At 34.0% G+C, this 24,097-nt stretch overlaps 1 protein-coding gene and 1 long non-coding RNA gene across 4 annotated transcripts in view; both read right to left on the bottom strand.

The window, feature by feature from the left end:
* The window catches only part of LOC119070472 (extracellular serine/threonine protein CG31145), a 109,067-nt gene that overhangs the window by 73,632 nt on the left and 11,338 nt on the right, over positions 1-24,097 (bottom strand). Inside the window, exon 2 of one of the 3 annotated variants that reach the window (XM_037174830.1) lies at positions 4,186-4,435. The exons of 1 other annotated variant lie outside the window; for it this stretch is intronic. Coding sequence is in view for 1 of the 2 variants with exons in the window: in XM_037174828.1 (XP_037030723.1) it covers positions 4,398-4,430 (33 nt within the window). In the remaining variant the exon portion in view is untranslated. The remainder of the gene's footprint in view (positions 1-4,185; positions 4,436-24,097) is intronic. One more of the 3 variants, XM_037174828.1, reaches the window with a different exon arrangement.
* Positions 7,316-24,097, bottom strand: part of LOC119070474 — a 22,009-nt gene continuing 5,227 nt past the window's right edge. The window contains exons 2-3 of the long non-coding RNA XR_005086521.1: positions 15,820-15,828; positions 7,316-7,328 (exon numbers count right to left, since the gene is read on the bottom strand). This is a non-coding gene — a long non-coding RNA (uncharacterized LOC119070474). The remainder of the gene's footprint in view (positions 7,329-15,819; positions 15,829-24,097) is intronic.

The raw sequence follows: 24,097 nt of genomic DNA, 5'->3' as shown, positions 1-24,097 counted from the left end.
AAGAAATAACATAGGTGATAAAGCTGAACAATGTAAAGGTATCAATTATATCAATTAGCTCTAATCGCAAAATGTAAATTCCAATTCGCAGCCGAAAGATAGGTGCAAAAATTACATATTTTGCCAACAATTATTTAGAGTTCTAGGGTTTGTAATCAATGTCGGAGCCAAGTGATACAACGCAAATCAATTAAATTAATTTGTGCGTTTCATTACAGCTTTCAACATTTTAAACTCAAAAAATCTAATGGTTACCTACCACACGTTTAATTAGGACAGTTTACGCATCACTGAGGTGCAATATTAGATGCAAAACGGGCTCAGCGATAATAGAATAATTACTAGAAACTGTTGATAGAAAGTTAATTCGGGAACCTTACAATTCACATACAGTAGATGTCAGTGCAATTTAGACATCCATTTGCTTCAGGCGTTTTTCAGATGGCTCACTCATGCAAACAAATCTGATTTTATAACTACAATGCGCATGTGTGAAGCGTTCCACCCATATAAACAAATATTTAAGCGTCTTTGATTGTACGGGTGGGACAGCATGCCTAAATTTCACTGACGTCCCCTGTAATTATATCAAACTTCTATACTATCCAAATTGAAATTAATTTTTTTTATTACACATTTTCTGTGACTAAGTATACAAAAAAAAACGATTTTTTTATTAATTATATAATTTAAACTTCACGCGCTATTGTTTGCCTGATTTTATGGGTATGGGTATGCAATAATTAGCTATGGTAATGGTTCTCTCGTTTGTTTTACGATAACCTTATATGGCATACGATTAATAGGTCAATAAATTGTGTGTTATGTGTGGAAATTCAATTTGAAGAAAATTGGATTTCATTTACACAGTTGATTATGCGATTATAATTAAGTGACCGGCGAATTTTTATCGTGTTCCTATCGATTGGATTTTGAAGAGTTTGACCATTTTCCTTTGTATAACTTCAAACAAAAAACAAATCTGTGTTCGAATGAAACGCTTGAAATTTTGTTTCTAACGAATTTACACAAAATTCTGAATTTTTCACATGTACATTGTGAACTGCATTGTGTTCTGTTCTATACTTTACAGCTCTCCTATTCATGTAGACATTCACGTTGCTCTCGACTCGCTATGAATAAACCGTTTTTGCAATTCGGAAAATTTAAAAAAAAAACGTCCATTTTATCATAGTCTGCAGAACAGATACTCTAGGTATTGAAAATATACCGACAAAAAAAGTGAAATGAATATTATGCTTGCAACAATACGAGTGTCAAAAAATAGAACAAACGAAAGTACCACAGAATTTGAAGCCTGTGTTCTGAAACTGTTCATTTTACTTTCTTCTGGAATTCGAATCAAGCATTATCACTTCCAGCTTAGATAATTAATAGCACATCGAACGCGAAACAACTAGGCATGGGACAGGCTTTATTTGGCTCCGTTCAAACAAAAGGTAAATAAAACAGGAGATAGTTTCTTCTAAAATTTTATAAAATTGTCAGTAACGGTAGAACAAAAAGGACAAAAATTCGATAAAAAAGGTAAAATTTTCGCGAAGTAAACGAGATTAACAGTTGGGAAAATAGATAAAATAAAACAAAGGAAAATGGCCAAGGTTTTATATGAGGAGGTTGCGTAGAGACCACTGGAATCGTTATCACAAAAACTCCGCTGAACTGTGCTGTAATTTTCATACAATTTCTGTTAAGTTGAAATTACCGACATTTTTTGCGATAGTGAAATAATGGCGGTCTGCGTGCGTATTTTACTCATAATATACAACCTTGAAAATTGCAACGTAATTGGCATCTGGCTTTAGGGTAATTGACAATTATCTTCTGTTTAAACGACTGAAAACCTATTCGTAGTCAATTTGTCTACGGCGAAGAAAAAGTATGGAAGAAAAACCTTCTTTCACCCCTGTTTTCTTTGAAAAAATCTGACATATTTATCCGACTGTCCAATGTTTCTGACCAGCTGCCCAGGTGGTACGTATTATCAGAATGCAAAAGATATTTTCTTGTGAAGACATTTTATGAACATCTAGTCTAGACAGGATAGACGATTTGAAAATATGAACAGCGGTCATTGATGGAGCGCCCATCAAATATTTTATGAGTTCGACTATCATCGTTAAATTAAATGCAAATGCTTGGGCAGGTTAATGTAAATCGATAAAATTATTCAGCCCTGCTCATGAATAATGAACTGAAATATAATATCTCTACCGAATACGACCTCGCTGATCCCCAATTAGCGTACAGTGTGACAAATAGAATAAAATCTTTTTTTTTTCATGATTTAATTCAAATGGTCGTTAAACGAGTCGGTTCTATAAGTAATTATAAGAAGATAGAAATTTAATCCAGATTTCCCTCCATATCATTAACGAAGCTTTTACCTTTCTGATACGTCTATCATTTTTGATGGACATAAATAAAGTCATATAAATGTCTGTGCATATCGATTTCTCAAACTACCTAGCATGTATTCCAATTACGTATTTTATAATAGCAATGACCATTGGCATACAAAAATTCCACGATTTCCTCTAACATCCTGATAAATTTTTATATGTCGACAGCACTCACCGGAAGAAATAAAAAGTGGATTCGTTTATACCTACTCGGATATCAGGTGAACTTATTCTTTTATGTACCTGTGAATATTGCTTGAAGACAAATGTTTGCATTTTCGTTCATACCTTATCGTTCTACAAGACGGTAGAGATCTTTTTTTTGCGAAAGCAACCCCTTGTTTGTACAAAATTATTGAAGAAAAAAGTGATGGCGGTAATTTAACGAATATTCATTTCAATTAAGAAGTGTCGTTTCAAACGAAAGAAATTATACGAAAGCGGTGTAGCTTAAGGAACATACAATCGGATTTATTTAGACATTAAAATGATCGGAAAAAATTGATCTCAAAATTAGTTATTGGCAAATGATTATTCAAATAAGTGCACAAGTTTGATCAATTTTCTTGATTTGAAAATAAAATTTAAAAATTAAGTCTGGAAACAGGTCACGTTTAGTTGAACCTGAACTGAAAATATTTGTATATGTTTCAACCTGACCCAATTTTGACCTAAACTAATTTTTCAGCTGATCTGACTTTACCTGAAACATGACTTTAGTGATCTGGTCACACCCGATATGAAACCTGAGAGGTTTACGTGACAATTTGTATGAATCCTGACCTGACAGATTTGAATGAAAACAAGTTCAGGTCAGGTCAGTTGACCTATTCCGAGCAAGAGCAAGCCACTCATTTGTTTTGTCAAAACAAAAGAATAGCCAAAACTGCAACCGAAGATTCAATTACGTCAGCTAGAACTGACTTTCGTGCACCTCTGAATGTATTGCGAAAGAACTCATTTTTTGTAGGGATAGTTTGTAGGGATAAACCATTGGTATAAATAAATTTAAGTCAATTGAACTGAGAGTCAGAAATCTGATGGCAGTATTGGGATTTGAAATGATATTCCTCAGTCTACACATTGGGTTAGCAGAATGTTAGCGCCAGGCTGCTTCTGGATTCTGTAGAAACTAGCCGTAAGATTTTATCGGGCTGAATGCGCATACAGGTCAAACACACGTAATAATCTCGATTATACGGTGGTGCCATGAAAAACGTTGTGGCCTTACTATTTTTGGGGAAATTGGAAAAATGTGGGAAATTTGGCATAATCAGTCTGTCCTTGATAAATCCAAATGACAGTGAAAATCTAGCAAGTCAGATTACTCTATAATGTAGATTACTCTATATAATTTGTTCATTCGATACAAACTCGTGTGTCTGATACAGACAAGCTTTATAAAATCATTTTGCGTCTAATTTTTAGTACAAAAATGAGTCGATACTTATAAATTAGTAAAATTTTGGTGAAATTCAGCGAATAAAATTCTTTTAAAAATTTTCCAATTCTTATGTGTAATTAAGCGATACTCAAGCAGCTCATATTAATGCACAAACGCGTGAACCACATTGATATGATGTTCATGTAGCATTAATTCAAGTTAAAAATATTTACAGTTTTTTAACGTCAATATCTCCATAATGTAATTCACAAAAAACACGTTAACACTGAACACACATACTCCATTTCTTCCTTTTTTTTTTGAAGTATTTTTTTCTAAATGAGAAATATTTTGTACACTTTTTCTGGTATAGCTTACATTGTTCTTAAATAATAATGCTCACTCAAAACTCGACGTTAAAAAAACGTATCAACGAAAAGGTGCAATTAACATATAAAGCACTCCAAACAGCATTATTTAAGGTAGCACAAAAAAAAGTCTTTTTAGCTCTGAGGACCATATGCTGGCGCAGTTCTTTAAAACAGTTAGCACTCAAAACCACACACACATTATGTTATACGCTGCATTACGTCATGCACAAGTGGATAAAGTGCTGTCGTCATAATATCTGAAACAATAAAAAGAGAAGACACTTTAAGAAAAAGTATTTCAAAAATATGAAAAGAAAATGTGTTTTGAAAAGAAAAGCAATTTAAAAATATTGTTGTATAAGTACGCCTGAAGGAATGGGGTGTATGTGTATCAAATTCAATTCGAGAAATGATCTTTCGCCACAGGGTGTATGTACAGCAATGCATTGAAGATGATAGCTTGACTGTAATTGTGTTAATCTTTGAAAATTTGCAACTGTGTTCCTGTCATTATTGTTGTGCGCTTAAAATGCGACACACACATACAAATATGTATTGTACACATGAATTATGCTAGGGGGTATGTGGGGTACGCTGGTATACACGATTTTCTTTGTTGATTTTCTGTGCATAAAGTGCAACCACGGTAAATGTGAGACAAAAAATTTATAGCGGACCTTCACAGAATAGATATTTACGTCACAAGGACAGAAAAGTTGAAAAGTCGCGTTTTTACAACATGAAGATTGTTGATCCGAGGCTTATAGCAACTCGAAAACGTGACGTTTCATTTTCCGTCCGATTTACGTAAAATAACGTCGAACAAAATCCCAAAAGAAATCAGAAAAAAAATTCTGAAAAGGTTCCGAAAATAAATGAATATTTTTAGGAATTTTTCGGAGTTCTTTAAGCTTATTTTCGGAGTCTTCACAATTAAAATTCCCAAGAAAAAATCTTGAAACGGAATAGTTTGTTTTCGTGTGTTTCATTTTCATTTCGTTAAGCTTCAACAATTCAGATTCGTTAATATTATCAAGAGATAGTTTCAACCATTATAAATCCTCAACGGAGTGATAAAACCTGTGAATTGCATGATTCCGAAATAACTTGTATGGCGCTACTTCTGTAGCTTTTATTGTTTCCGTCTCGATTAGGGGGGAGGGGAGATTATCAATATGAAATTTGGCTACAGATAAACGAAAATATGAAATCCACCACAGTTCTCACTTTCCTTAATTTGATACGGGAATTTTTGCATGTTTCTGTTTCTGGACAGAATCCACAAATCATTCTCTGTGATGGATTCCATACGTTTCCGTATCCGTATGTTTAAATATAAAACTAATATACTGCTCGCTTGATAATGTCTTTGATTATACTTAAACGAATTCGAAGAAATGTTCGCCAAAAAAATTGTTAACACTCATTTCCCATCTATATACAGTCAAATACTATAAGTTCACAAAAATTCTTCCACTGTGGCAACAACAATGATTGTCAAGGGACATCATTTTCACTCCATTTCAAAAGTTTTGATTCTCTTGAGAAGGCGAACTTTAAAAATATAAATTCGTTTCGTAGATAATTATCATTTTCCAACAACAAAAACAGATAGAAAACTTTCACAGAATACAAAATTGATTTCTCATACATAAACTGTCCGTATAGCCGGTACCATCATGAAGAAGAGCCAGGAAAAAAGGCGAATATTATCATCTATGATGGCATAGGAAACTGAAACAGTTTTTTTTTTCAATCCGTACAATACGTTGTCATATGCCTATGTTAGTACGTAGAAAATTGTATTTTATTCTGGTCACACAATTCATTGTCACAAAAGTAATGGCAAAGTTATAAATATATTTTCAATATTTTCAATAGATTTTCAGCTCGAACATAAAAGATTTTTTTCGTAAAGAAAAACCGGAAATGTACTTTTTTGTGTTTACAGTTAAGCATCAATACATCAAGAGAACGAAGCTTTTTTATTTGTGAACAGAAAACATGTTTTCAAAGTTTAAGAGCTTAATGTAGTATGTAAATTATAATACCTTCCATCGTTCTTTTCGAGGTTCTTTTCTTTCATGCAATATTTAATAACGACTTCAAAAAGAAAATAAAACGGCGGTAGACGTATAATGATTACTATATATGTGGGGGGGAATAGATGATGGTGGAGCAGCATTTTTTATTGTTTCATTTTATGAGATTTTTCGCTGTTTTATTTTTCAAATAATTCTTTTTTACTCTGCGTTCCCTTTCAACATTGATGTATTGTTGTTCTATAATTCTTATCAAATAGACTTTTCGGGTGGAAGGTTTCTTCATTCGAAAAAAAAGAACAGAAACGAATCCCTCTTGTTCATGTTTCTGCTCTATCAACATTCAACATGGGTGAAAAACTAAATGAAAATATTTTTTTGTGTTCTTCCAGTCAAATTCTTTGTAGGTGCCGAAAGCTGTCATTAATATCAAAGGCTTAATGCCCCTTGACATAAATACGAAAAGAGAGGAAAAAAATGAGAAACGCTGTAATGATAACAAAACTTTTACAGAAAAAAAAATTTTTACACGGAAATAAGATGTTGGGGATGTTGGTGTCAAAAGATTTAAAGGAATTTGTAGGTAGAAATTTTTGCTGTTGTTGTTTTGTTTTGTTTGAAATACAGCCAGTGTACCGGACCTTCGACAAGACAAATTGTCTTAGACAAATCAGGGTAGTTCGTTTTTTTTTTTGATGAAGTCAATATTTTATATGGAATGCGGAGTGTTCGTGTAAATTCCTGGATTTCTAAACACCTTTCATGCTTCCATAATTCTATTTTTTGTTGTTGTTATTCCATTGCATGCTAACAATATTTGTAGAAAACATTTTATAAACATTTAATCCAACGGAGTGAACGTAAACTAGGTAAAAAAAAAAGTTTTCTTTTTATTAAGTATCATAGCTACTCATGTTACCACTTCGGAAAACACCTTCACCAATATTTTTGTCTTCTTTTTTCTTTCTTATTACGTGTCAAAATGTAAGTACACGAAGTGAAGTTAACTAAGCAGTGGGAAGACGGAAATTATATTTTGTATTTAATTAAAAAACATTTTTGCATTGGGATCTGGCTAATGTCTAAATTTGTAATCAGGTGCAAAATTCTGAAAACTTTTACTGGATAAATATTTTGTTGTTGTTTTATAATGCATGGAAAATTCACTGTTCTTCCTTCCCAGTATATACATATGTGTGTATACATTACACACATATAATATTGTGCATCGTCACATATGTGCTGATTTGCAGTGAAAATTTCATTTGGCTCGTAACCGTTCCAATCAAAATCATCTTAAATATTTTATGTACAGTGTGTGACTTATAATAAAGTGCATTTTCGTAGCATTTCACTCGTATCAATGTCAACACAATGTTGGATTAAAATATGAATTTAAAATGAACATAAAATGAATTTTGTGTATTCTTCTGTGTAAATATCTGAACAAGAGCTCACATATAAATATTATGTAAATGTTCCGAGTTAATCGGATTTAAACCAGTCGCTACGTTTTTATGAATATTCATTGTGAAAATATGGAATAATAGTTACACAGCCGAGTTCAAAAGGTAAAAACTTGTAGACTAGATTAGATAGGTAGGTAGATGTAGAGTAATATCTGCGTTTTTTTTTTGTCTGTAATTCGCTATTAATTTTGATGATAATATTCCGTGCGTTATTCGCTTGTTTGATTATTATAATGACTGTTTTTACGTAATAGAAAAGTTTGCGTTTCCGGGTAGTCGTATTTCCAATGAATTACATCTGGAACAGCTGTTGTTTCTACGGATAGAAATAAATTTAGATTCATTTGCATACTATATCAGTCTGACACTAACTTAACTCCATCAAGTAATAAATCATCGTGTCGCTTCATAATTATCCGTAATCGGTAACAGCTAACTAACATAGTTAGAAAAATTTAATTTTAGAAGATAAATTACACTCGTCCAAAAGCGTGGTTTTCCACCGTCCTCAATGGTTCGTGTAACACGGATTGAAACATGGTTAAATTGTTCCGAGTGAGTAACATATATTCTATGATTTTTTGATTGATTGCAAGAAGGGCGCACTAATCAAGCCTAGGTGGAATTATGCAAGCGATTTACAAATCTGCAGAAAATCGAAGAATTGTCGTAAGAGCCACCTACGCTTTTCTGGTAGCCTACATTTTGTATGTTTCGTATTTTATTTTCGATGATATTTTTTTACTCCTTTTTGAAAAATGTACCACCGCAATAACGACCACGAATGAGTTAGCTTTCAACAAAAAGTAGATTTTGTAGTAACAGTTTGAGTCTGTGACGCACCATCCGAAATTTTCATAAAATTCTTAGTTTTCTTTGAGCTGGTCGATCTACCACAAACAAATTTATTTTTTATTGAAATCTAACACATTTATGGTGGTTATTGTTGTCTTACATTCTTACAAAAAAAGGAGTTTTATGAAAAGATAACATTAAAAATGCAGTATTTAAAAATCGCTTAATGTAAACTTTTAGGCTAAGTATTGTCGTCTCACTAAGAATGAAATTCGAAAGTAAATTTTTTTAAAGATGAATCAATACAACGCTGAATTATATCCTAAATTTGTGCGAAAACATTATATATTTTCGATGATAACTTCGTATCCGCGTCCTTTCTGAATCCGCGTCTTAACGGAAAGTCACTCGTACCTGGCACGCTGAAAAATCTAATTTTTTGTCCGATCGATAATGCAACAAAATTTTTTTTTTATTTATTTTATTTTTAGGCTTCCGATAAAATCGACTGAGATCTTCAACGACGTGACACAGCTGAGTTATACCTTAGACATATCCCTATTACTGTCCTTCTAACGATCAAATATTGCCAGAACAAATGTTTTTCACCTTGCAAAGTGATGTTTCAATCAAATACTTTCATGAACGGAATTACCTGATTTCCGAAACTCTTAGGGTATTACGTAAGTCACACCGACAACCGACAGATAATATTTAAAAAAAACTGAATCATTTTACGAGTGCCCGAGTAATTGGACAATCCATATTTGCCGTGCAACACATGAAAGGACTAAGTCTTCTGGTGTATCAAAAGGCTCAAGGTTTTAATCTGTTGTGAGGTTCAGAAAAATAGTTGCTACGATATATATTCCAGTTCCATACATGGATTTTCCACATTTTAAGCTTTCAGTTGACGTTCGCTTGGAATGTCTCCACCCTTATCAAAGCAAATATTTAACTACACAATGCAATGATCGATTTCTGCATAGGAGAAAAACCGACCATCACAATAAAAAAAAAAAAAAAAATACCACAGAATATAAAACAACTGATGCTCTCAAGTAGACCCTGAAATCAAATTCAATCTCAAAATAATTATTTCGAATATCTGAACTGGGTGTACGTTGTACGTACATGTATATGTTATTCCAACCAACGAAATGGTGTTTCACATTACCATAGAATATAAAGCATAGAACAATCTGTGCATCCAATCCTTGTTTTAACAATAGGTTGTGATTATTGGAACACAGAAATGAGGATATTATATGTCAGAACTCAAAACGCAATTTGAATATTGTAGCAAAGCAAAATTATTTTCTCATATATGCAAGTGAATTGGGGTTTAATAATAAGGTGAATGCAAAATCTCTGCTATTTTCGTTTAGATTTTACCATGTCATTCTGTGGGAATCAAATCCTGTATAGATGGAGTATAGATGTGGATGTGTGGGTGTGTTTTCATATGGTAAATAATCAAGCATTGGATTAATGCTTCTTTGTTCATCAACTTTAATGTCTCATTTGACTTGGAATTTCTTTCGTGGGTGCGACGATAATGAAATTTTTATCACCATTAATTCAATATTCAAGTGCTGGATATCCATTGACGACATTGTTTCCAGAAATTGACGATTTTCTGCAATTTATGCCGCACATTCCGAGAAATAGTACAGATTGTGGCTATGAAATTATGATACAATTCATGGTATTCTAAAACCAATGGGAACATTATTTAGGAAACACATGGTTTTGGTGATCACAATGGTTTTCAGTGTCCTTTATTTGACATTTATGGCAATTCGTCCAAAGCGATTTAATTCAACCGAATGCTGACGAATGATTATATCGAATATGTTTGGTTAGCGTTAGTGTTTGAGCATTTAAGAAACTGTAATTTCAGAGGAATTAGAATAATTTCGAGGTCCAGTGAAATTTAACGTGACTCAGTCTAGGTTTAACGGACAAAAAAGGCAGTGATTTCATGTACGACAGTAGCTGCAAAATAAAAATTTCAAATTTTTATTTTAGTGTCATGTCGACACGTTGAGTGTTTCCATAAAAGAATTCCAAGGTTGGGTCTTGCTAGTCGTGCGCTCCTTTAAGTTTTGTGAAGTTTCGATATTTAGAGCCAAACATCCGATGACATTCAAAGTCGAAGTTGTTCCTGGCAACTCCACCAACAGTGAGACGTCGACATCTGAAAGTATCTGTGTACCAGGAGTTTTGATTCAACCCGCGATAACGGTAAATTTATGGTTCCAGCGGGTTCAACCAAAATTCTGCTTCACAAAAGAATTTGTAGATGAGGAAAAATGTTGGTGGAGTTACCAGAATCAACTTCGACTTTGAATGTCATTGTTTGGCTCTAAATATCGAAATATACGAAAACAAAGCTTGTATTACAGCAAGAGCTCGTATTTGGTAGCTTTCCCCTAATTATTAAAGTAAATTGAAATCAACCGCCCAAAAGAGATACGTAATACATGTAAAAGGGACGAAATCACGAGAAGAATTTTTCAAATTCAATCACATTCATCTCCTAAACACGCCACAAATACTAAGCCCGAACTTCGGTGCGAAAACAGATTCTCAATAAATTATAAACTTCGCTTACAGTGAACGACATCTCAAATGTCTCACTGTCAAATTTTTCTGAGAATTTTATTGTGTCGTTGCAAATTCACAATGACATTCTCTGAAAAAAATGACAGTGAGACATTTGAGATGTCGTTCACTGTAAGTAATAATAATTTCACAACAAACTCGAGTTCTATTTTGTCCACATCTTTGAATTATATAATGTTTTAAAACAATGTAAATGATATTGGTTCGCCATTTTGTAATTTTTTGATGGGCGACTGTACGTTTCAAAGTTAGATTAACTTCTTATCCCAACAAAATCTCCACGAGAAAAGTGTGACGCAGTCTTTGTAGTACAATTTCTAAAATGAATGATATCGGTAGAGTTGACGCTTTCAGCTTTGTTACGCAAAAATTAAATTGTACACCCAATTAGTTCAAACAAACTGGCTTAGTTTTCCTCATCATCTGCCAAATAATTTTTACCAAAAAAAAAAATTGTCTGAAAACAACGAAAATTTTATCAAAAAAATCTACGTCGCATATGGCCGATAAATTTGCTTGTAGGTCTGTTCCGTTCCTGAGCATCTGCCACTTTGCGACGCAGATTTTTTTTTTGTAAATATTTCGTTATTTTCAGTCAAAATTATTTGGCAGATGATGGGAAAAACTAAGCCAGCTTGTTTGAACTAATAGGGTGCACAATTTAATTTTTAATTTTAAACCTACATAGTCGAGTGATAGCTCGTTTTGTTCGTATTTAAAGCGAGAATATGAAGGAATAGGTTTTGTGGTGAAAGGGTAGAAACTGAAATGTTCGACTATACATAGTTGACGCGTCTCAAAAAAATTCTTCGTTCTTTTTTTGGGGATCAGACTGCGTCAAGTACTCCGCTATCGCTCCGGATATGATAAGGTTCATTAGGTTAGTTAGGTTCATTTTAAAGGCATACCGCAGAACAATTTCTTGCTAAGAATCATGCTTTGCGTCAACTAAAAATAATTTGTCTGAATGCTGTAATCCGTAATGGGGTTCGATCATTGGTTGTTTCGTTGGTTGTTTGGTTGAAAGCAAAATAAAATGATCAAGTCTGATTTTTGACAATTGAAATTCAATTGTCAAAAACCAGACTCGATCATTTTATTTTGCTTTTACCTTAGGTGACGCTACCATCTATGTTCGAAAAATTTGAATATCGGACATAAATATGTTCGATTTATTTCCGGTACGCGCCGCACCCTTCGTTGCAACTTGCCAGTTGGACCGTAATAACGACCACGAGTTTGTTACCTTATCTTTCCATTTTATGTTAATGTCAATTAGAAACTGAAGTGACGATTGAAAACCTGTCAGACTTTACTAATATACATACCGCATCGAGAATGTCAATATGTAATCCAATTAATACAGAAATGTATTCATAATTGACGATGACGAGTCATTACACCAACACATTTTATCATCTGCTTCCTATCTCGACGACAACGTGACAATAAGTTTCACTTCATTCCCAAGCTTATCCATTTTAGTAAATCGTCAAGCATTAAAGCATTAGCATAATTTAGTTTTTTTAGCAAATTTTTACCGAACTAGTTTATCTCTTAAAATCTAAGCTTGTCACAGCGAATGGAATGTTCCTTATGGAACCAATAAAACGTTTCATTTTTTTTTCGCTCCAACCCAACATTTGCACATTTTATGAAACCATTGGGGCTTAAAGTTTAATTTGTTTTAATTTGAATTAAGCCGTTACAGTTATATTTTTGCATATTTTTTTTACTGGCCAAGGTAGTCGGAACTGACTAAAAGTTTTTCGTATTTAATCAAAAAACATTGAAGGCATTAAAAAAACATTAAATTATCAGTATTTCCTTTCTACATCCATATGTACGTATCCAATAGTACAAGTTAAGTGTACGGAGAATTTAAAGCCGGAATTTTAAACACATAAAATTGATAAATATTTAATGTTTTCAAATTGCAGTATTAATAATTTAGTTTCAGCATTTAGCATCTCTCGTGTACGGTTATATATATATATATATATATGTATATATTACAAAATTTATTCGACAATTTCTTGCAAAATGTTCGAAGTGGTTTGACTGTGGTTTGGTGGCGCATACTACGAAGAGATACACAACATTCATTTTGATGCTGAATAAAATTGCCCGACTGTGATTAGATAAAACTATTAAACGACATACATTTTTATTATTCATATGATGGTGTTCGAACTTAGTATTTCCATTAGACTACAATCTGCTGCTGCCATTTCAACTAGCAGAATGATGGTTTGTTTTGTTTTCGAGCAATGAAAACTATCATTACGATTGCATGAATTGTTATGCATTTCTGGATGTGAGTTTAATGCATACGGAATAACTAATAACAGTTCCTGAATCAGTAAAACAAATTCGATGTATGGAAACAACTAATTTCGCCTTTGTGCCACTATTCCAACAAATGACCATGGTCAATAGATTTAGTTTTTCTCTTAGCTATTTAGCTTTAATCACACATAACCTTGCACATAACTCTACATAAAGAATTCGTTCTTACACAATATCATTCGCCTGATATTATTTTACATTTTAAAATACGCTTATCATTGAAAACCAAAACTGTTTGTAAGCCGATACCGAGGAGGGGTCACGCACTACTTGCTGTAAGCAGTAAGATTATTTTTCTAAGTTATGTGAGAATGTTATGAAATTTCCTTCTTTACTAAAAACAAAATACTCGAAAGATATGCTCCGAAAAGGAACGGGATTGTTCAATGGTTACGCACTGGTCTTTCAACTAATCAGACAATTCCATATGAATTTTTCTAGCGATTATATCGTATTGGTAACGTTCTAAAATTCACTCAGGCTTCATAATTTGGGTATTTGCAGTGTGTTTGATGGCTGCAATGATGTACAAACTCGTGTGACTCGTATGACTTAACGATGAATTTATATATTAATTAGGCATCTGAGTTCCGAGCTAATCCGAGAGTATTTGCATACTTCGAGACTGGGCCCAGAAGTCAAAATAAAAATTGCTGGGAAGTGATCTTACAACAAATTGTGTTTGTCAGTTTGTTTAAAAGTCTAACCAACAGTCCTTTACGGTCAATAACAAGTTCAGTCTGGACCACTTACTTACTAACAAAAATAAACGGACCACCCTATATGGCCCGTCCAGATCCTTGATACATATACAATATACACAACACGTATGACGAAATCACAGCGTCTCGTCTCTAGCACTATACTGAAACATATCACTTATTGGACACTTATTGTACCATTGTTTGCTAACATTATGTGACAGCAGTTGGGATTTCGAGATCTAAAATTTATTTCAAGCGACTTTTCACAAACTATAAATCATCTTCTGACTTTGATATGTTATTAAGCTGCTAAACATGCAATTAACAAATTTAATTAATTTCTGTTCCGTTTCGTATTCAATACATATGAGCGATTCTCGTCATTATATACGTCTGCAAAGCATACGCACTGCATTAATTGTATAGACGGAATGATAGTTATAATGAGTAAATTTATTGTAATATTTAATTAAGAAAGTCAATGTACCGCAGTCAGTTATTAATTTAAACTAATTATAAACAAGAATTTAATCTTCTGTTGCCAACATTGTCTGTATTACAATTTCGTATTACGCCCAAGATAAATTGTACAATTAGTGAAGTAACCTGACTTTGTTAATAATTTGTTATGATGAAATCATTCAGCCGGACCATCAAGTCTAACAAATATTTTCGGATAAAATCAACTTTATTTATCGTAGATATTCACTTTGCAGCCGTGTAATCGTTCACTAATTAGGCATATTTGAATTTAATGTGTGAAATTATAGCAAATTGTAGAATGTTAGCGTAGTAGTTCGCTGTTTGTTTATGTGTAGTTTAGTTTATGTTGTTCTGACGGTGGTCGTTGCTGTTGCGAACATCGTGTAAAATATATGACGGTGATGTATTCTAATCAGAATAATAATTTTACATTGATTTGGTTCATTGTTATAATATCCATTTTATTATTAGAAATTGCTTTTCGTGAGAATGCGTGCATCGGTGCATTAACCACCCCTGGGATTCAATATTTGTTGATTCCACGGGGATCACATTGTAGCTGGCAGTAACAATATTATCGAGACCATTTTCAAAAGAATCTCTAAACGTATGAGACACTCATTCATAGTTAGGCGTTAAATCTCTAGCTGCTAATATTTTCTAAAAGTTCTGTACTTTACACTCTCACGCTAATTCGTTTGTTAGAATGTTTTCCTTGATGATTATTTGGTCAAGCTGTGATGATAAGTGGACAGAATTCAGAGCAATGGACTCTCACAGGCAAATACTATAGACAAATAGGAGTACAACTATGTCTATTTTTATGTTGTACCTGTTCATCATCTGTCGATTTAGATTTTTTTTTGGGAGTATAGAATGAGGATTGAATCAATATGTCTGATATTCTTTACATTTGGACCCCGTTTTCAAAGCAGTTTGAAAATTTCAAATTGAAATGAGAAGGCTGGCTATCTTCGTTACTGACTCGTATATGTCGACGGTCGCTGCATTTTATCTATAACATAAATTGTAATGTTTGTTTTTATAGGAGCCCAGACGAAAAATCCTGGAGACTTTAAACTTGCCATCCATACTACTGAGGAAAAATTAGGACAAACGGAAAAATTTTCACTTTCATTCATTGTTTGCCGAGTGAATTTTGTTTTGTCACTTCTTTTTGCTTCTTTAGCAAATGAGGGGTTTCCAGCACGAGCCGGAGGCGAGTTCTGGAATCGACTTCGCTAAAAAAGCCTCTTAGCATAAGTATAGAACAACGTTTTCTCTATCGTGAGTCGGAAACGAGCGATGAAGTCGCGATATTTCAACACTAGATAGAGAATAGTTATTTGCATCACTTGGATTGAAACCACGAAATTACAGTATACGTGTGATTTCGTATACCGAGAGAATAATTTTTGCATAAGCATGTATGTTTCGTCGAGACGAAGTCAAAGTCCGTTGATACGGAGAGTAAGCTCCGCCTTCGTATCAAATTTCTCTCTTTGACGAATAACATAAAAAAAACTCCACCATTAAGTAAAACATCGCCTGGATCCCTAGACCTGTTTGCAAGGTCTGCTGAGAGAGAACTAAAAAAGTGTGGTTTCCGATAACGTTTGACGCGTGATATTCATTGTTTTCATGGTTTGGCTAGTGTAAAATATTTTTAGCCCCGTACGAAGTACTGGGGGCTTATAAGATTAATATGCCGTTTGTAACACGTCGAATTGGAAGCAGACAGTAAGGGCAAAGCATTTGGTTATGTTCATAGATTTTTCAAAATTCTTTTTTTCCCCGATTGGTATCGACAAAAGTAAGGTCAAGTTCGAAAATGGGCATGGTGGGGTCGGCCCTTCCAGAGCTAGGGCTCTATAGGTGTTTTTCAGTCTTTCGACGATATCTACCGAAATACGCACGCAATAGCTGCTTGTGATATATCAAATGAAAGGTATTGACGAGTAGAACAAAGTTGCTGAACATTGTTTTTGTGTAGGATGCAACGCGAGCTTGTTGGGAGGGCTCAAAGGTCGTTACTCGGCCCAAAGTGTTTTTTCCGAATAAATCGAGTAAATCTCATCCGATTTTGCCAAATTTAGTTTTTTATGGAAGGTAATTGAATACCGAAAAGAACGTGTCGAAAAAAGTTTCAAATTTGGGCCCTTGGACTAAGGCCGCTACTCGGCCCTAAGGGTTTTTTGCACATAAATCGAGTAAATCTCATCCGATTTTGCTAGTTTTTGTTTCATTTGAGAGATAATTGAATGCCGAATAGAATGATGGCGAAAAAAGTTTAAAATCTGGGCCCTGGGACTAAGGCCGCTACTCGGCCCTAAGTGTTTTTTGCACATAAATCGAGTAAATCTCATCCGATTTTGCTAGTTTTTGTTACATTTGAGAGATAATTGAATACCCAATAGAAAGTTGGCAAAAAATTTTGGGTTTCTAAAATAATATCGTAAATTGTTGGTTTTATTTGAGAGGTACTTCGTACGGGCTTTCGTAATTGCGCTATGCGAAATTTTAAAAATGAACACTTTCAGTAAATTTGACCATGCCCAACTTGACTTGCATTTTGGTAACAGACGCATTAGAGGGTTGTAGACGTATTAGGGTTCCGGGCGTATTACGGCTACGGACGTATTATGGTTACGGACGAATTAGGATTACGGGTCGTACGGGGCTAAGTCGCAGCAAACGCTCCGACTGTTCTGATGCCTTGTTTTCATTATAGTCACGAGCAAATTCTGGTGTAACTCCAGTTATTAATGAAACGTCAATATCATTTAGAATGGTACCAAAAATGTAAACAATGATGATAAAAGCGATGCTACCGAATAGCGGCGATATTTTCATAGTATCCGCTTGGAATCTTACTGTATCATCAGCTAAAAATAATCTTTGCTACCGCTGTATAGTTCTTTGCATAATCTACAAATTTTCAAATTCAACGAAAACAAAACTTTAGAACAATTTGCCATAATCTTCACATTATCTATGAAGTCAATATGATTTATGCGTTTCCGTCATTGTGAACCAACTCTGGATTTCCATCCGAATTTCAGTAAATATAAATTAATTTAGCAAAACATCCATTCACCAAAAAAAAACTGCAATTTGAATTACTTTGAATAATATTTTGTTGCTGAAAATATTTCAGATGCAATTTTCGAATAATTGAAAATCATCACAAACATTTGCATAATAATAATAAAATTCTTGACGTTTTCCACTTTTAAATCGTATTCGTTTTTGGAGAGACGCTGCAAAAGAAAGACATTTATGATGGGGAAAAACAGATTTTTCATCTGGTAAAAAAAGGGAAAAATATCAGTTGAAACTAACATAAAAATAAATGAATTCATTTAAAACGATAAATGATTTTTCATTGCAATACACCAGAAAAACGTTTTATTACTCGAAAGATCCTGTAACAGCGCATTGGTTCTTCTTCTTATTATTATTATATACAGAAAATTCACCGCTTTCTTTCGCTGGTTTAGCAGTAAAATATGAAATTTAATTTAATTTTCCATTGTCCGTAATTATGGTTGCAGATGAATTTGTAATAAGTTTTTGTAAGCTGTAATGATAACGTTATATTATTTTCAATTCAACATTTCTGTTTCAGTGAACAAAGGGGCACTCCAGTGTTGTTTGAAATTCAAGTATCAATATAATGCACTTGTAACCGACAATGAAAATCGAGGTGAAAAGATATTATTTGCCGATTATTATTTTTTTCTGTCTCTACATTTTCGTAGCGATGCTATCGCGCGTTTATTATTTTTTCGGTCTCCGTTCCATTGTCTGTTCAACAATCAATATTATTTGATTTCTATTGAATGTGTTATGGCAATATGTGTTATTGTGAGAATAGAAGAAAAAAGTGGTCTGACTGATTTGAATCTCCCTTTTTTTGTGGGTAGCTTAAAAGGACCGACTAAATGACTTATCTAGGTAATGGCGGCTTTAGAACTAACCAACATTTTTAGAATTCCAGGGCCTAATAAATTCAATGAATTCACTGAAATTTGCTCTTGTAAAAAAGTTCCACTTTCGTATCTAAGCTGTTCTTAGAAATACGAAATTATGAAATGGAGAATAACCGCAACAGTGCGGTTGCTAACGTCAACAATGTCTGGAAAAAGGTACACTTTTGGTTAATCTCAAATTGTATCCAAAACCACTTAAAAACAAAAAAAAAACAGTTCGCGAGAAATAAAGTTTAAAAGTCAAAATTTCATAAAAAAATTTGACCCCCGCGAAAACAAATTTTGACTTTATACCGTCATATACCGAAAGTTTCCACCATTACGGAAAGTGGCTTAATGCAAAAACTTTTCTCGCATGTCAAAAATTTGTTTTTACACTTAGTAAAATGGCCGACTTGTTAGGAAGTTCTATGCAGAATTTCCGTTTGTTTTGTTCGAGAGTTTTGTTTGAAATGAGTTTATTTTGGATGGAAATGATGTGCTATTGCTTTATAACCAGTATATTAGTGACATATTTCCGGCCAAGACATTCTTCAAATCGATTTTTTACCATGAAGCCATGATGGCTCATTTTTGACCAAATGAAGAAAAATTTAGATCTGGTTGTGTTTTCTCTGATTGGCGGGATCAGCTTTTACTATCTATGCTTAACACTATTTTGGAATACTTTGGTATCCAAAAATCTGTGACTTTTTGTAATATTCCATGTGGGTGGACTGGATCAAGCGACATAATGATAGATTTTCAGCGGATTAGTCCTTCAAATATCAGGTTGTGTAACGGAGGGGAACGACTTCAATGAGGGAATTCTTTTTTTTACTTCGACCTCATGTATTGTATAGAACGGTCAACCTCTCTTAGCCTGTCTGACCCTGATTATCTTCGTTTATCCATTAGGAAAGAGGTAAATATTATATATAAGCCCATATGAAGTCGAATTGAACATTTTTAATCGAAACTCAAATTAGACCGACAACACCAACTGGTGACCATTGATAAATATTGGCAAATTTCAGTAAATTTCGAATAATTTCCATAAATGGTCTCTGGATTAACTAAAAGTTTCCACCTCGAAGCCAAACGTTTTGATATCACAACATAATCTGGTAAAAATTACACCGTTTTGTCAAACAAACTCGTGAATCTGAGCTGCGTGAGCATTTCGATTCATTTTGCCGTTCCTTGTCAGTTTTCTCCTTTTTTCAGTGGTGCCTTTATTCTGTTAAATTGTAAGTTTGGAGTAACGCCGGCATCTAAACTAACTTAGTTGCGCATAAACTCAAAACACTCTACAGCCCAAGCGTTTTTGTACTTCTATGTGTTACCGTGTACCATGTACGATTGTAACGAATTATATTTCATTACCATTCGGTTGTACAAATTATGTCCTTTTGTCAAAAGTTTATGAGAAATCCAGATGATTTCTATCAGACATTTTCTCTAATTGTATCGCACACTGTAGCCGCTGAGGGTATTTCGATGCTATTGTCCAATCAAACATGAATCGGAATGTGCCAGTAACAATTTTCCATTGAACCGACACACACATCAATTTATCTATTAAATGATCTTCTTCATTTTGTTTGGCCCTATGACCTTTATAAGGAAAATGATGGGCAAAAGTTTACGAACCGGGCAAACCGTTGTCGGTATATTAAATGGTATTGAGATGTCGAAAGTCATTATACATTCAGAAAGTAATTAACAACGTTTAATTTAGTTAAATTAATTTCCAATCTGTTATATATTCCACGCAAAAGCTTTAATCATCAAAATTATTCTGTTAAAGTAAATGTGTCTCATCATCACATATATAGACATATATATAACCCAAACTAATATGTGCTTTGTTAGCATCCCAAGGGATAAATATATTTACACACAGTTAAATAAGGGTTGGGTATGAGAATTTGTATTATAATAAAGATGATTTAGTTCTGAATGAATTATGTCTTCTACAACCAATATGGCTTAATCAAAATTGTAATTAAATTGCATGTTTAATCAATCGCGCATTAAGATAATTAGTAATATTATCATGATGATCAGTTTCATTCTGTATTATGTACGTAAAAGCACACGCATACACAAATGAAGACGTTATTGCATAAATACATCTACTCAAACGTATTTAATGGCAGACTAAATGATTAGAATTACAGAGAACGGTATGAACCGAAAAGAAAATTATAACCACATTTAATTAAACGATATGCGATAAATACGGAATTGAGTATGGATGTAATGCGAGTTCTATATGCGATAGAAAAGCGAAAGAAATTAATTTAATGTTAACTGGTCCTAAAACTATGCCCCATATGGCTTTTGTTTTTCTTATAACATTGTTCATTCACCGATTAATGATGAAAATAATATCGAGTCGTTCAGAACACTATTGGTGATTCGGATGGGTCGATTCAATCAATAAAATTTGATTAAATAAAACTGTCGAGTGATGAGTTCACTGAAAATAGCTAAACAAACGTTACAAATGTGTTACTTGTTTAAAATAAGTTCTGTCGCCTAATTAGATAAGCGATACGAGAATTCCAGCTCAGCAAACAAGAAAGTCAACATTGCTGAAAAGTGGCATTCGAAAGGTTATATAATACATATTATTTGGAATTATTCATAAATCAAGTCTGCTTCGAAGGGGGGATGAATCAAGGGAGGTACGAGAAAAGTGTGACGCACGTATAAATAGCAAAAAAACAAGCGATTGATAATAATTTAGAAACATAAGCTACACGGGCCCGCACGAGATCAATCAATATTCAATTTTTATTTTTCGAATAATACAAAAATTACCGAAAACGATAAAATTTACTCAGTGCCCTAACTAACGATTCACTGGCCCCATTTTAAAAAGAAATCTTTTTTTTTTCCTGAATTTTTCCTCATTACCCATCGTTTGCATTTACTCTTACAAACTTTATTTTTCCTTAGAAAAAACTCGTAAAAATTAAAACACTAAGACAGACCTATAGCTCAGTTCTTTAAATTTGGCTCCTAATTTTTGAAATCGTTTTACTCGATCGCGAGGTCGATGCGTCATCTCTAGGCATTAACAAACAACTTTCTCAAATTCTCAAAATGTTACAAAGTTTAACTCAAAATTTGTAAGACCTTGTGCTTCGCATGGGTCTAAAAAGTGAGGTCGGGATTTATGAACGGTCCCATAGATTCAACATCTTTTTGTGAATGTAATCGCTCCCGTCGATTTGTTATCTAGAAATTATTCGTACAGAAATACTAACGAGCCCCAGCTGTAATACGAACCCTACCTTGTCTTTTCTTCTAACGGACGAAAGAAACGACAACGAGGGCATGTAAGGTCCCTGACCGTGATTTGTGGAATTGTGACAATTTTTAACTTTGTACGTCATTTTCTTGGAATCCTTTTATATTTAGGAGTAGTGGCTAACTTCATTGTGAAGATTGAACATTTGGCTTAGTAGTTAATCAATAATTAGGGGAATTCTTTTGAAAAACAGCCTACAGAAATCGTGCCTATTTTTTAGAGAAATCATTTTTATATACCTAGACGGGGCTTGACCCCTAGAGTACAAAACTTTAACAAAAATCCAGCCATTGAGTCATCAGTGGGAGTTCAACGAAAGCCGAAAAGTGCAATTTTCTTACCTGTTTTTCTCCCACGGCTGACGAGGGACATGGTCGACCATGGTATCATTGGATAGCTGAGCTCATGTAGTTACGAACCAACATGGGTTGTGTGGGTTGTCGATGCGATCTACAGTGAGCAACATCACTTTGAAAAATGACGATTTCAGACTAAAATGGGTGAACTTTGGAGAGTGTAAAGCGTGTTTCGACATAAATAAAACGTCTGCCCATACTGTACTGTGTTTCAGCCTTTTGGTGGCAAGTGAAAAACTTTTATTCCTTCCATATTGCACATTTTGGTGTCTGATCTCTTTTGAGCTGTATTTTCATTATTACTGTCATACATTTGGGGCGTCATTAGAAGGCTGACACGTAGTACAGTATGGGCAGACGTTTTATTTATGTCGAAATACGTTTTAGAAGAGCTACAACACTCTCCAAAGTTTACCCATTTTAGTCTGAAATCGTCTTTTTTCAAAGTGATGTTTCTCACTGTAGATGGCATCGACAACCCACACAACCCATGTTGGCCCGTAACTACATGAGCTCCGCTATCCAATGGCCGGATTTTTTTTTAAAGGTGGTTTTGTACTCTAGGGGTCTAGGCATATAAAAATGATTTCTCTAAAAAAATATGCCCTATTTTAGTAGGCTGTTTTTCAAAAGAATCTCTCTTAATAAATAATTGAAAAATTTCTTTAATTCTTCAGCACTGGCGCTACACACCAAAACAACTGGCCATCAATTCGACTTTGAAAGAATTAAAATACTTGATCGTAACAGCAACAAACGCAAACTGCAAATATCAGAAGTCAATCACATAATCATGAACCAAGAACGTGCCTGCAATTACAAAAAAGACTCCGAGCGAATTGCTCCAGCATACACCAATCTCTTACGGCAATTCGCTGGGAAAAATGACCAATGTAACTGGACTAGAAAGCGTACAAAGGCAGTTTGTTTTGTACGCCAACGCCGACCGATACATCCCTTCGAATGATGGAACCCGCCATCTACGTCCATACGTTGATAGATCCAGTGAACTGCACTTACAATCATTAGCAAGACGACGTGTTAACGCAGCAGTTTTCTTCATTCACGATGTGTTGACTGGGAAAGTTAACTCTCAACCACTTCGAGATCGTATTGAGTTGTATAGCGGATCCAGAGCATTACGCAACCCCCCACTGATTCGCTTAGCAACATACAGACGTGAATACCTGACGAACTCTCCGTTTAATTTTGCATGTCGTCTGTTCAACTTTGCTGCCGCCCATGTTGACCCAACGTTACCTTCACGAGAGTTTCGCCGAAATGTTATCGAACTTGACGATTCAACGTTTGGTTCATTTTCATCCTGCTAAATACTGTTCGCTTCTTTTGACTTGATTACTGACGACAGATGTTTCGTAATTTTCGTTTGTTCTTTTTGACGACACCGTTTCGGTGATTTAAATTGATTTGATTGCTGATGATGAATTTTTCGATTTTTTCATTTATTCTATTTGACGACACCTTTTTGGTGATTCAATTTGATAATTAGGTTATTTGACCGTACCACCTTGGTGGACTTTTGATTAATATTGATTTTCGTTGTTTGTGTTCCTGCTTATCTTCTTGCATTTGAATGATTAATTTATTACGCTTAATTGGATTTATTGAATTTATTTATGTTTATGTTTATATCTGTGATATACTTATGTATGCCTTGTACTCGGCTAGAATATAGTAGAGAATAAAATTATTATTCATTCATTCAACTGGACTAGAGTAATTAATCATGCAACACCGAATAATTGACATCTCACCACCGACAACTTACTTGTCACCTAT

Source organism: Bradysia coprophila (assembly GCF_014529535.1).
Source record: "Bradysia coprophila strain Holo2 chromosome X unlocalized genomic scaffold, BU_Bcop_v1 contig_79, whole genome shotgun sequence".
NCBI lineage: Eukaryota > Metazoa > Arthropoda > Insecta > Diptera > Sciaridae > Bradysia > Bradysia coprophila.
The sequence above is the reverse complement of the archived record's forward strand: the minus strand, read 5'-3'. Positions and strand labels throughout refer to the sequence as shown.